Here is a 12,105-nt window from a genome sequence, read left to right on the forward strand (position 1 = left end):
AGCTGAAACAGAGTTGCTCAATGAGCCGCCAAGGTGCCCCTATTTAAATTAGGATTAAATTTTAAAATACTGTTCCTTAATAGGCCACAAGTGGCTAGAGGCTTCCAGATTACTCAGAACTGAAATAGAACATTCCCATCTTTGCAGAAAAGTCTATTCGAGAGTGCTGTTCTAGAAAAAGGTTTTAATTCATCCATCATATCTGTACTGGCCTCAATAAAACAAGCCAGTGTACACTGCTCCCCAAACTCCTACTTGAAACATTATCCAAACCCAGTAGAAAAACTGCTGGAGATACTATAATCAATACATGATGATATTACAGTTGGTCTCAGCGAGAGTTAACCCCAGTAAAGGCCAGTGGAGACATCAGGGAGGCTACCGACCTTAAGGATGTGGTCTAGGGGTAAGTCTGTACCCCTAGTTATGTATTCATGATGTTACCCTACCAAATGCAAGAAAAATACGTAACAACTAGAAGCAGCTCATGAGTGGTAATGATGAATGCACAGGGAAAAGGGGCTGTGGTACAAGGCATAAAGATGACTGACACTGGAGCAGTACTGGATAGAAAAGGCTGGGAGAATTCAGGCTAGGTTAGATAGAAGATGGTTGGGTAAAATGGGAGTCATTATAGTGAAACTCCAGTTAAAAAAAATTAAGTTACTAGCAGAGAACAATTAAATACATTGTTTCTGATTTCCATATGTAATTTTCATGGCTACTTTACTAACAAAAAACAATGTGATAATACACATGTGTTATTATCCCTAAGACCTGTCCACTTAGACGCTGCTAAAGGAGATTCCCGCTGACTCACTGGAGAAGTCACTTGTAGAATGAAAAGAATTTCCAATTTTGTGGGGGAATATCACTTTTAAAGGAATATACTTGGCTCTAGGAGAGAACCGAAGGGAAGAAAGGATATTCATTTGCCTTCTCCTCCTAGGATAAGTATTGTCGTTTGCAAAAATAAAACGTGAATCCTCAGGTCTTCCACATAGCCTCGCATGGCGATACCTGGGAATGACCACCACGTCGTTCAGGTCTGGTCCTTTCATTGATATAACAAACTCCTCGCGGGCTTTTAAGCACGGAGTTCAGGTTGCCTAGGTTTCTAATTCGTACTCCAAGGAGCACCGATGGTCGGCGGGAGGGGGCCAGGCTCCAGGAAGGGATGGAGAGGCAGAGCGCCGGGGTCACGTAGATGGCGCCGGCCGGAAGCCTCGAGGAAACGGATTACTCATCAGGGCTGTCCGTTTTAAACGTCGTTACTAAGGGCAACGCTGACTCCACAGGAGTGATTACCGATAGTTACTTCTGTAAACGATCTTACATCCTAACTGCAGTATGCGCCTGACCTGGTTCCGAGCCACCAGACAGCAACCGCGGCAGAGGCCAACAAGTTCATTTCTGGCGCCGCTTCTGACTTCCTGAGCGAGGCCGGAAGTGGCTTTTCGGCAGCCAGAGCCGCAGAGCGTAAAGCAAGATGGAAGCGCTCGTCTGAAGCGACTGTCCAATCTCTGTTTAATTTCTACCACCTCTCTACCCACAGAAGACTCTCGGATTCCATCATCCGATCTAGCTTTTCTCACCATAAGACTTTCATATTTCAGTTTCGTTCCTCGGGGGTGGAAGAGGGGTTGGAGGCAGCTCACGGCGGCGACCATGAGTGCCATGGAGCGTCATTTTGTACGGAAACCGGAAACCAAAGTCTGGGCGGGGACGAGGTACCCAGGAATCCAGACTCCGCCCGGCTGGCCAGGAGAGCGTGGGGGGAGGGGCGAAAGCCTGGAGGGCGTTGTTAGCGCATGATGTGTTTCCGCTTCCTCTCGGCCCAGTAGCGTTTGGTTGGACGAGCTTGTTGCGGGGAGGGCGGGGGAAGATTGTTTGCTGGGAGGAGCTCAGTGTACGGGAAGGTAAACTGAGGTAAGATTCTGTGTCTGGGACCCAGGGCTTTGCGCCCGACTGTGTGGGAGGTCTGGGGGCAGGGTCTTCGGGACTGAGGAAGATTGTGGGGTTGGAGCCTGGAAGCTCGTATTGTCCGCAGGTTTGGAAGGAGTCGGTGGGGCGGGGCTGGGGGGTTACGAGGTGGATTTGCAGAGCCTGGCGGGGGTGGAGTGGGGGCGGGCGGAAGAAAAGAGAGGGTGGAGGACCGAGGGAGAGCTCCGAAGGAAGTCTGGAGAGCGCGATCGGAGAGGGGCTGGGCGCGCGGAGCCGGGACGCGAGAGGTGTAGGGTCTCAAGTCCTTGAGGGCTGAGGGAAGTACTCGCGGTGGGGGCGTTTCAGAATAGCGGCGTGTGAATGCACGGGGGCGAAGTTCTTGGAAGGCTGAGGGATTGTCAGGAGCTGGTGGCCTGTGTCCTGATGCTGCCCGTGTACTTGGCCTTTGTTTCCCTTGCAGCTCCCAGAGACTCATCCCGCAGCCTCGGTTCAAGCCCAGCCTTCTCTCTCCAGTTGTCACCACGGCCTGGAGGCGCCTGCCTCCGCCCTCCCGAATGGTGCTACTCCTCGAAGGCCTCGGCCCAGGATCCAGACCCCCTTTGCCCCCTGCCTCGGAGCGGTTGCTCTGGGTTTCTCCTGGTGGACTCCCCGTGACAGGGACAGAAGAACTTTTGCACGGACAACGCTGTAGCTCTAGGAACCCCGCCGACAGCGTGAATCTTGGCCTCTAACCCGGTGTGAGGTCATTCCTGTGTCCCTTTTTACACCCTCTGAGAAGAGAAACCCTTCTTGTTACCTGGAGCCCAGGAAGCCCCAAGCTGGGGCCCTGGTCCCAGCATGTCAGTCCTCTCTTGTGCTTAGGGCTGTGCCCTTTCCCCATTAGCATGGCTGAATTCAGGCAGGTTCCAGGGGGGCGGGAGACCCCGCAGGGGGAACTTCGCTCTGAGGTGGTAGAGGATGAAGTTGCTCGGAGCCCAGTCGCAGAGGAGTCGGGAAGAGGCGGAAGCAATGGTAGTGAGACCAAATTGTCTCCAAGAGAGGAGGAACTGGATCCTCGAATACAGGTGAGAAAACTAAAGAGAAGGGAGACACAGGGAGCCCAGATCCCAGTCTTCCTGAAGAGCTGCCTGGTAAATGAGGGGCTGGACTTACTCTCTCCCTCATGCGCTGGGGCAGGAAAGGAAAACAAGTCTGTCGGCAAATCATTGCAGGATAGTGTGACAAGTGCTAGAAGAGCTGTGTGTGGCGCCAGTGCAGAGAGAGGCCTGGCCTGAGTGCCTGGGGTGTGCTGCTGAAGCCCTAACTGACAAAGGGACCCAACACACTGACCTCAGATGCAGGGCTTCATCTCTGTCGGTGGAGAGTCAAACGATTCTCCTTCCAAAGAAGTAAAGGGGTTCTCGGCCCAGAGATGAGGTATGAATCGGAGGCACTTTGGAATCTTCTCTCATCTTCTCATCAGTGCCTCCCAGAGATGTTCACATCTGGGTCATACAATGCCTCAACAAATGGAGGCCTAAAGGAAATCTGATATGTTCATGGAGTTGTATCAGCCATGGTCCGTCCGTAATAATACAGATTCCAAGTTCTGAGGATACTGGCTATACTGAATGAATGGAAAAGCTGATTTATTGCCTTGGAGCGTTTACAGGCGAGTAGTTGGTAGGATGGGCAGGTCTTTGTGAAGGAGCAGGGGTGAGGAAGACAGAGACCATGTGGAGGAGATGCATGGTCAGCCGAGGTGGGATTGTAGTGTTTCCGTGCATTGGCTGGGAAGGGTTTCCTGGGAAGCTGTTTGGGTGGGTGAGGGCAGGAAGTACTTACGTGCTTGGGGCTCAGTCTGCCATAAGCCCTGGTAGCATCTCCAAGATTCTGATGTGGAGGTGACTCACACCTCTGTAGGTGAGCAGGGCTTGCATTCCTGGGCTTCTCTGTCAACAAACCTTTATTAGATTGCTTCAGTGAGTCAAGAAGAAATCACATCTGGCCCTAACATCCTTCCTGCCCACTTGGTGAGGGTTTCCTGGATATTGGGCAGAGGAACTGAGTCCATGCTTGTTTGGGACTTGTAGTCAGCCATTCATTTACTGACATGAGTCAGTAATTTATTTCTGCCCTATCTCCTGGGTGTTGCATTGAAAACAGCTCAATTTCTCCTGCTAATTCTACAGATTTGTCATCTACTAAGGAAATAAGTTATAATGAAAAACACAGTGGCCTGAGATTGAAGCAACCTCTAGCCTCGTGATTTGTGATTTTTGTGCCAGTTATGTAATCTCTAAGCCTCACTAACTTCATCAGTGAAGTGAGGGGTTGGTCCAGTTGATTTGCACAACTGCTCGCTCTGCTCTGACATAGTCCTATGATTCTCTTCTGTTACAGCTCTTTTGGTTGTCTCTTGGTGAAAGTTTGGATGTAGTACTTTGGGAAAGAGACCCGTCTGTTCTGTTGGGAGGAGAGCCGTGTGATGTGCTTCATACACTTCTTCCCAACATTCCTTGCTCTGCTCCAGGGGATAATCTACTGTGGTTTCTTTGCTCAGTCTCTCCCAGTCCTGTGTATTTTTCCAGCACCCACACAGGCAAAGGCAGTAGTACCAAGAATCGCTCTCATGTGCTGTTCACTAAAGTAGCTATTAGCTACACATGGCTACTTAAGTAAAATCAATTAAAATTAAATAAAACTTAAAAATGCAGTTCTCCAGCTGCTGTTGGTATTGCAGAAGTAGAACATTTTCATCACTGTAGTTCTATTAGATGAGCTCTGTGAGGGTTGAAGAATATTGAGCAGGCCTAGATTTGCCTTAAATGCAAGGAGCTTGCAGTGTTGTTAATTGGAGCGAGGGGGGCAGGCAGATCATAATCTCTCTTGCCAAACTGGGAGGCACATTGTGGAATGGTGTGGGTTATGTAGGGAGGAAAGGTCTTGTTTTAGAGGCCTCCCCTTTTGATAGCACACTCATGCCTGGGCCAGTACTCTGCCCTTAGCAGGGATTCTGCATCTTCTTGCCATGTGGAAGAGGCAGCCTGATGTGAGGGACACCCTTCAGAGAGGAAACTGGCAGCATTCCACCCTTCTGGGTTTGGTCTCCTCTAGATAAGGGAAGAGATTGCTGTGTATCTTTTGAGGTCCCTCTTATTGTTGACAATGCACAAGACCCTGTTATCCTAGTAACTTTGTTTCGGTGCTTTAAATGGATTCTCAGTGCATTCTATGAGTCTCCGGCAACAGATCCATCATAATCCACCGGTGAGTTTTAAAAACACCTGTTCCTGGGGTGCCTGGGTGGCTCAGTCTATTGACGGTCTGGTTCTTAATTTTGGCTCAGGTCATGATTCCAGGGTCGTGGGATTGAACCCTGCTTCAGGCTCCATCCTGTGAGCCTGCTTAAGATTCTTTCTCTCTCTTTCTACCCCTCTCCCTCGTTGGTGTTCAAGTGCTCTCTCTCTCTCTCTCTCAAACTAAAAACAAAATAGAATAGAATAGAGTAGAATAGAAAAGAAAAGAAGTACCTATTCCTGAGCCGTGCCTAGACATGTGAATTCTGGTCTTGTTGGGGGTGAGAAATGGTTCTAACATGCAGCCTGCATGTGCCCACTGACCCAGGTATATCCTAAAGGCTAGGGACTCTGTTCAGGTATTTTCTGAGACTCCCAGAAATAGTTGCCCTTAGGGCAAGGCTCTTACTGATATGGGAAATGGGGTTTCTTGGCAAGCAGTTCATGTCCCCATTGTCTGATGGGATACCACTGGAATTTGGAGGCAAGCCAACTGGAGATCAGCTCTAGGCCCATCTGGATTGTGCTGTCCCCCCGAAGGCCACTGGCTAATAGTGTCCATGTCTTGAGCTTAGCATAGTTCTCTGAGGCCTTCTGACTGGTCCTCAATTTCACGAGAGAGCATCTCTGTGGAGGGAAGGAGTGAAGGAGGATGATGCTAGGGTGGACCTAGGTCCCTTCCCTGTGACTTTCTCAGTTCCCTTTGTGATGATGGGTACATTCATCTTCAGGGGACTGGATACAGTCACTCACTTCCTCCTTGGACTCTTCAGAGTGACTTTGCAACCTCTTCATCCTCATCTGAAGTATCTGTTTCGCTCTCACAGGATTGTCCTATTTCCCTTACTTCTCAGTCCTTGAGCCATGCATCACCCTGGCCCTGCATCACCGTGAGCTTGTGTGTTTTAGTTAGTAGCCTGTAAAAGAAGAGCAGGCACATCTGTAGACTGAGCACCCATGCCTTTGACTCAGTGGGCTGGCATCCTGGGAATGTGCCTGCTGTGCCAGGGGAAGGTCGCCCTCCCTGCTGGCTGTGGACTTAGTGATGGATGATGCCTGCTGACTCAGACTTCATCCTATTCAAATTTCCATTTCAGCCCAGTGCCAGGAGTCTCTGGTGGAGCAGGTCAAATGTAATGTGTTGCCAACTTCCCAAAACAAAGCTCTGAGTGCTCATTGGCTTCCCGCTCAGCCTTGCCCTGGGTCTGCCTCAGTCTTTTTGGCCCCCTCCCCGACCCTCTTGCTCACCTGCTATCTAGTCTATTTTGTTCCCCAGCCTCCTTGTCTTGTTAGAAAGAGCTTTGTGACTGAGGGGCAGACCTCATCATCAAAAGACTTTTTATAATTGCTGGAAATGCTGTGTGGATGCACATTCCCTTCTACAAAGATGTGTCCACTCCTCCCGGTTCCCAACAGTCAGAGCCCTTCACATCCTTTTTCTGGTGGGGATGGCTTATATAGAGGCATTCATTCCTGTGATCTTGTTGATCTTGATGATCTGGAAGGACTTTGGGCTGTGGAACTGAGTGGGATCCAGTCTTGGACCTTGGTTTGCCCATGAAAATGTTGCAGGCTGGCCTTTACCCACCTCCTTTTCTTCTCCTTCAGAATCAGTTTATTGCCTCCAGAGGCATGTCCTTTTCCCACAGGGGCTCTGTTTTTTCTAGGTGATGGTACTCCTGTCTTCTCTGAGGCATTTATTTGAGGATGTCCTTAGCCCTAGGATGGTGAGCCCAATAGCAGGAAAGCCAGTTCCAAGGTTAGTTCCCTGATGCAGTTTCCATTCTGCCTCTAATTCCCCATGCCATTGTTTTTAGTTTTTTGGGGGTTTTTGCAAAAGAAATAATGTAGCTTTTCTATTTTCTTTATTATTTTTTTAATTTAAATTTTTAAAAATTTACATCCAAGTTAGCATGTAGTGCAACAGTGATTTCAAGAGTAGATTCCTTTAGCCCATCCCCCCTCCCACAACCCCTCCAGTAACCCTCTGTGTGTTCTGCATATTTAAGAGTCTCTTATGTTTTGTCCTCCTCCTTGTTTTTATATTATTTTTGCTTCTCTTCCCTTATGCTCATCTGTTTTGTATCTTAAAGTCCTCATATGAGTGAAGTCATATGATATTTGTCTTTCTCTAATTTCTCTGACCAATAATACCCTCAGTTTACATCCACGTAGTTGCACATGGCAAGATTTCACTCTTTTTGATTGCTGAGTAATACTCCATTGTATATACATATACCACATCTTCTTAATCCATTCATTCATCTCTTGATGGGCATTTGGCCTCTTTCCATACTTTGGCTATTGTTGCTAGTGCTGCCGTAAACACGGGTGCATGTGCCTCTTCAAAACAGCCCACCTGTAACCCTTGGATAAATACCTCGTAGTGCAATGGTTGGGTCGTAGGGTACTTCTATTTTTTATTTTTTCAGGGACCTCCATACTGTTTTCCAGAGTGGCTGCACCAGTTTGCATTCCCACCAGCAGTGCAAAAGAGATTCTCTTTCTCTGCATCCTCCTGAACATCCATTGTTGCCTGAGTTGTTAATGTTAGCCAGTCTGACAGGTGTGAGGTGGTATCCATTATTTCTTATTAGCAAATTTGAATGAGAAGAGAAAGAAAGTATTCTGGTGGGAGCTGCGGAAGCCCTGTCATTTCCTCTCCCAGATAGTCCGAAACCCTCTGTGGGCCTAATCAAGCTAGAGGAAACTAGACCACAGTAGGAGAGGTTGCCTCTCACCCTGACAGGCATTGCCTTTCATGAGGGCGCTTGGGGTGATCGTGTCCATTAAAGGCTATGTCCTTGTTAGGAAGGCACTGTGAAACCCTGAGCTCTGTGTGTCTAGTTTTGCTGGCTCTGTCCCCAGGCCTCTTCTGGGGTCCTGTGAGCCATGACAGCTGCTAATGGTTCCACAGTATTTTATTGTGACCTTATGGACACTGCATTGTGTGAGTTATCAGGTCGCTCATGTGCACCAGCATCTAGACCCACAGTGTCCATTGTGGGAGCCACATGCTGCTGGCCAAGTTGACATGTACCCTAAGGGTCAAATGTACAAGGATTTCAAGGTCATAGGTTAAAAAGAATGTAAAAGTGTTTTATAATTTATGTTGAAAACATGTTAAAATTATAATATTTAGTATATATTGGGTTAAATGGAATGTATTATTATAATTTAATGTTTGCTTTTGAATTTTTTTAAAAGTTTTTTCATCTTAGAGAGGGAGGGGCAGAGAGAGGGAGACAGAGACTCTTAAGCAGGCTCCACACTGTCAGCACAGAGCTGGATGTGGGGCTTGAGTTCATGAATTGTGAGATCATGACCTGAGCTGAAATGAAGAGTTGGAAGCTTAGCCAACTGAGCCATCCAGGTGCCCCTCTTTTGCATTTTTTAAAAATATGGCTGCCAGAAAACTAAAAATTCAATGTCATGCTCACAGATTTTGTTGGACAGTTCTGCTCTGTGAAGTTTAGAACCAAATTTATGGCCTCCTTTGAGGCAGTGTCTGCCTTGTTGTAGGTATGCATATTTTCATATCCTTGTTCCTGGTTCTGTTATATGTATATTCCTTTCGCTGTAGTTTGGGCATATAACTTGGTTTCCTGCATTCTTGTTGGCTTAAATTTTTCAGGGTTTGAGGACAAGCATAGCAATAAAAAGACTAAAAGAGGATCATATACTGGGTTGTTGGAAGGGCCAATGAGGTATATGGGAGCTAGTGATGGCAGCATTGCTTGCTGCCAAGTGTAGCTTATGTCTGGGTCATGGGCAGCAGGCAGACACAGCCTGGTTCTACTATCCTGTCCAGGGGCTGCAGGGCTCTGAGGAGAGGATCCCATAGCTGAGTGTCAGGCATTTCACTGGGCACTGATCCTCCTCAGGAGTGTCCTGGGCGTGCTGGGCTCTAGGAACTTGACTGAGAAAGGACAAGGAGCATGCTTGAGGCCAGCACCTCTCCCTGCTTTTTGCCATGTCTGTGAAAGGCCCAGGTGGTTCCATTGCTTCTTTCTCTAGCTTTGGGGCCAGTGAGACCCTTAAGTCAGCATGTCTGGTGACTTGTTCCCAGGGTTCTCCCTCACTGCCACAGAATCTGTTGTGTGAGAACCTGGGGTCTCTGTCAGCCAGCTTCCCAAGCAGTCCTAGAGGTCTCTTGAACCATCTTCCCTAATCTTGACCTTAATTGTCTACCAGACCCTCATGATTCTGAATCCGGCATTTCTCTGGAGTCTGCCCTTTTCTCTCCCACCTGGAATACTGCAGACAGCCTCCACTTCTGTCTCCCTGAGCACCATAAACTTTCCACGTACTGCTCAGATCCACCTTCCTTTTTTCTTTTTAATTTTTTTACTGTTTATTTTTTATTTTATTTTTGAGAGAGAGAGAGAGAGAGAGAGAGGGAGAGAGAGAGAGACAGACAGGCAGCATGAGCAGGGGCAGGGCAGAGGGAGACACAGAATCCGAAGCAGGCCCCAGGCTCCGATCTGTCAGCCCAGAGACCAACACGGGACCTGAACTTGCGAAATGCGAGATCATGACCTAAGCTGAAATCAGATGGCTAACCGACTGAGCTACCTAGATGCCCCTCAGACCGGCCTTCCTAAACCACAGACTGGGTGGTGCCAGGCTCTGAGGGGCACCTGCCTTTGGGAAAAGTTCTGGTATCCTTCCTGCTGTCCCTCAGCCTTGTGGTCTTCTCACCTAACAAACTGCCTGCCTTGGGCACCTGCTTGTCACTGGTGCTTTTCTGTGTCTTTATCAAGGCCCAACCTAGGAGCAAGTCCTCAAGGCATCCTGCCTGGCCTTTCCTGCCCTGGTAGCTAATTCTGCTGCCCCCACCAGGCCCACCACTTACGGTTCCTCGCACTACTGATGGCCTTTTTATTACTTACTGAGTCGAGAGCTGCTGCCCCTTTGTTTTCTGAATTCTCTGGTGTCATGGTGTTGAGCTGTGATAAATGTGTAGTAAATGTGTGGTAAGTGAGTTTTCTACTCGTCCTCTCTCAGGAACAGAGACTGTTAGCTCCAAGGAAACTTCTCTTGGCTGGAGTGTGGGGGGAAGGTGGCACGTTCTGATGAGAGGGCGGGCTTGCTGCCACTTTGCTGTGTGCATGTGCATGTCCACGTTCTCTGAATGTTGATTTCCTCTTCTTTAAACTGGGGGTTTTGGGGCGCCTGGTGGCTCAGTCGGTTAAGCCTCCAACTTCGGCTCAGGTCACGTTCGTGGGTTTGAATGTGCGTCAGGCTCTGTGCTGACAGCTCAGAGCCTGGAGCCTGCTTCCAATTCTGTGTCTCCCTTTCTCTCTGCCCCTCCCCCTCTCATGCTCTGGCTCTTTCTGTATCAAAAACAAATAAAACATTAAAAAAATTTTTCAACTGGAGGTTTTATTGTCTGATGCAGAGGTGGAGCTGTGAGGATTGCAGGAGATTGGGTCTCCTGCACAGAGGCATTCAGCAGTGCCCTTCTCCATTTCTTCCCTTCCCCAGTCAGGTGGGCTTTCCCTCCCACTCCACACGGTTCACAGGAGGCTGCTTGTTCCCACTGCCCTAACTCTTTGCCCTTCTCTGTGGCAGGAGGAGCTAGAGCATCTGAACCAGGCCAGTGAAGAGATCAACCAGGTGGAACTGCAGCTGGATGTGAGTGTTGGTCCTTTTCTGCACACCCTTGAGCTGGTTTCTGGAGGGGTCTTGTTTTCTCCCTGTTCAATACAATAGCAGGGGGAGGGTATGAAAAACAAGAGGGGCTGGGACCCACACGTGTGCCTTCCTTCTGCCCATGTCCCTGTCCCTTTGCCAGGAGGCCAGGACCACCTACCGGAGGATCCTGCAGGAGTCAGCAAGGAAGCTCAACACACAGGGCTCCCACCTGGGGAGCTGCATCGAGAAGGCCCGGCCTTACTATGAGGCTCGACGGCTTGCTAAGGAGGTATGGCTAGTGGTGGACATTCCAGGAGGGCTGCATGCAGAGCCTGGCCCTGGCCTCTTCTTGTCACACAGAACACTTTCTCGTTTCTTTACTTCTCTTTGCTTTGGTTCATGCCTCTTTCTTCTGTGCTCACATCTCCATTCCTCTACCCTTCCCCCCCTTTTTTTACACAAATAATGTGGATTCACTATTGGAAAACTGTAATGTAACTGTAACTATAAAAGGAGAAGAAAACCAAAATCACTCCAAATCTTACCTTGTGCCTGTTTCACATTTTTTGTACCTAGGATATATTTTAGTCAAGTATGGTAAGATGACAGACACAGAGACAGCTGCCATGGAAAGAGAGTTTATTACTTAAAATTTCCCAGGAGAAAGGGCCTGCCACACCATGTAGGGCCACCTGGGGAAGCACCTGGGTGGGTCAGAAGGCGAAGACATGAGAGGAAAGCTTGGCTCTGAGCCTTTATTACGTTTATAATGGAAAGGAACAGGCAGGGTAGGCAACTGGATTGAATTTGGAGTTAGATAGCTTGAATAACCGTGGGCTCTGGGCTATAGGGGTGGTTTCTGTATTTTGGTACTTTCTGTGCTATCCGTTCATACTCCCCCTCTCCTTCTCCACCCCAGCCTTCCTTCAGCTTTGATTATATTTCAGGCAAAACCTCTTCCTTCCTCTCTGCCCTTTTTGGCCTCCAGTGCCATTTCTTTTTTTTCTTTCTTTCTTTTTTTTTTTTAATTTATTTTTGAGAGACAGAGTGAGAGAGAGCGTGAGCAGGGGAGGGGCAGAGAGAGAGGGAGACACAGAATCGGAAGCAGGCTCCAGGCTCTGAGCTAGCTGTTCAGCACAGAGCCCGGCACAGGGCTCAAACCCACGAACCGTGAGATCATGACCTGAGCCGAAGCTGGACGCTCAACTGACTAAGCCACCCAGGCACTCCGAGTCTTTTTTTTTTT

At 48.6% G+C, this 12,105-nt stretch overlaps 1 protein-coding gene across 1 annotated transcript in view; it reads left to right on the forward strand.

Moving 5' to 3' along the window:
- The first annotated feature begins 1,839 nt into the window (after positions 1-1,839).
- The window catches only part of SH3BP5L (SH3 binding domain protein 5 like), a 14,232-nt gene continuing 3,966 nt past the window's right edge, over positions 1,840-12,105 (forward strand). Inside the window, exons 1-4 of the mRNA XM_029941805.1 lie at positions 1,840-1,929; positions 2,405-3,008; positions 10,797-10,859; positions 11,020-11,148. Coding sequence (XP_029797665.1) covers positions 2,829-3,008; positions 10,797-10,859; positions 11,020-11,148 — 372 coding nt within the window. The 5' untranslated portion in view covers positions 1,840-1,929; positions 2,405-2,828. The remainder of the gene's footprint in view (positions 1,930-2,404; positions 3,009-10,796; positions 10,860-11,019; positions 11,149-12,105) is intronic.

Source organism: Suricata suricatta, chromosome 6 (genome assembly GCF_006229205.1).
Source record: "Suricata suricatta isolate VVHF042 chromosome 6, meerkat_22Aug2017_6uvM2_HiC, whole genome shotgun sequence".
NCBI lineage: Eukaryota > Metazoa > Chordata > Mammalia > Carnivora > Herpestidae > Suricata > Suricata suricatta.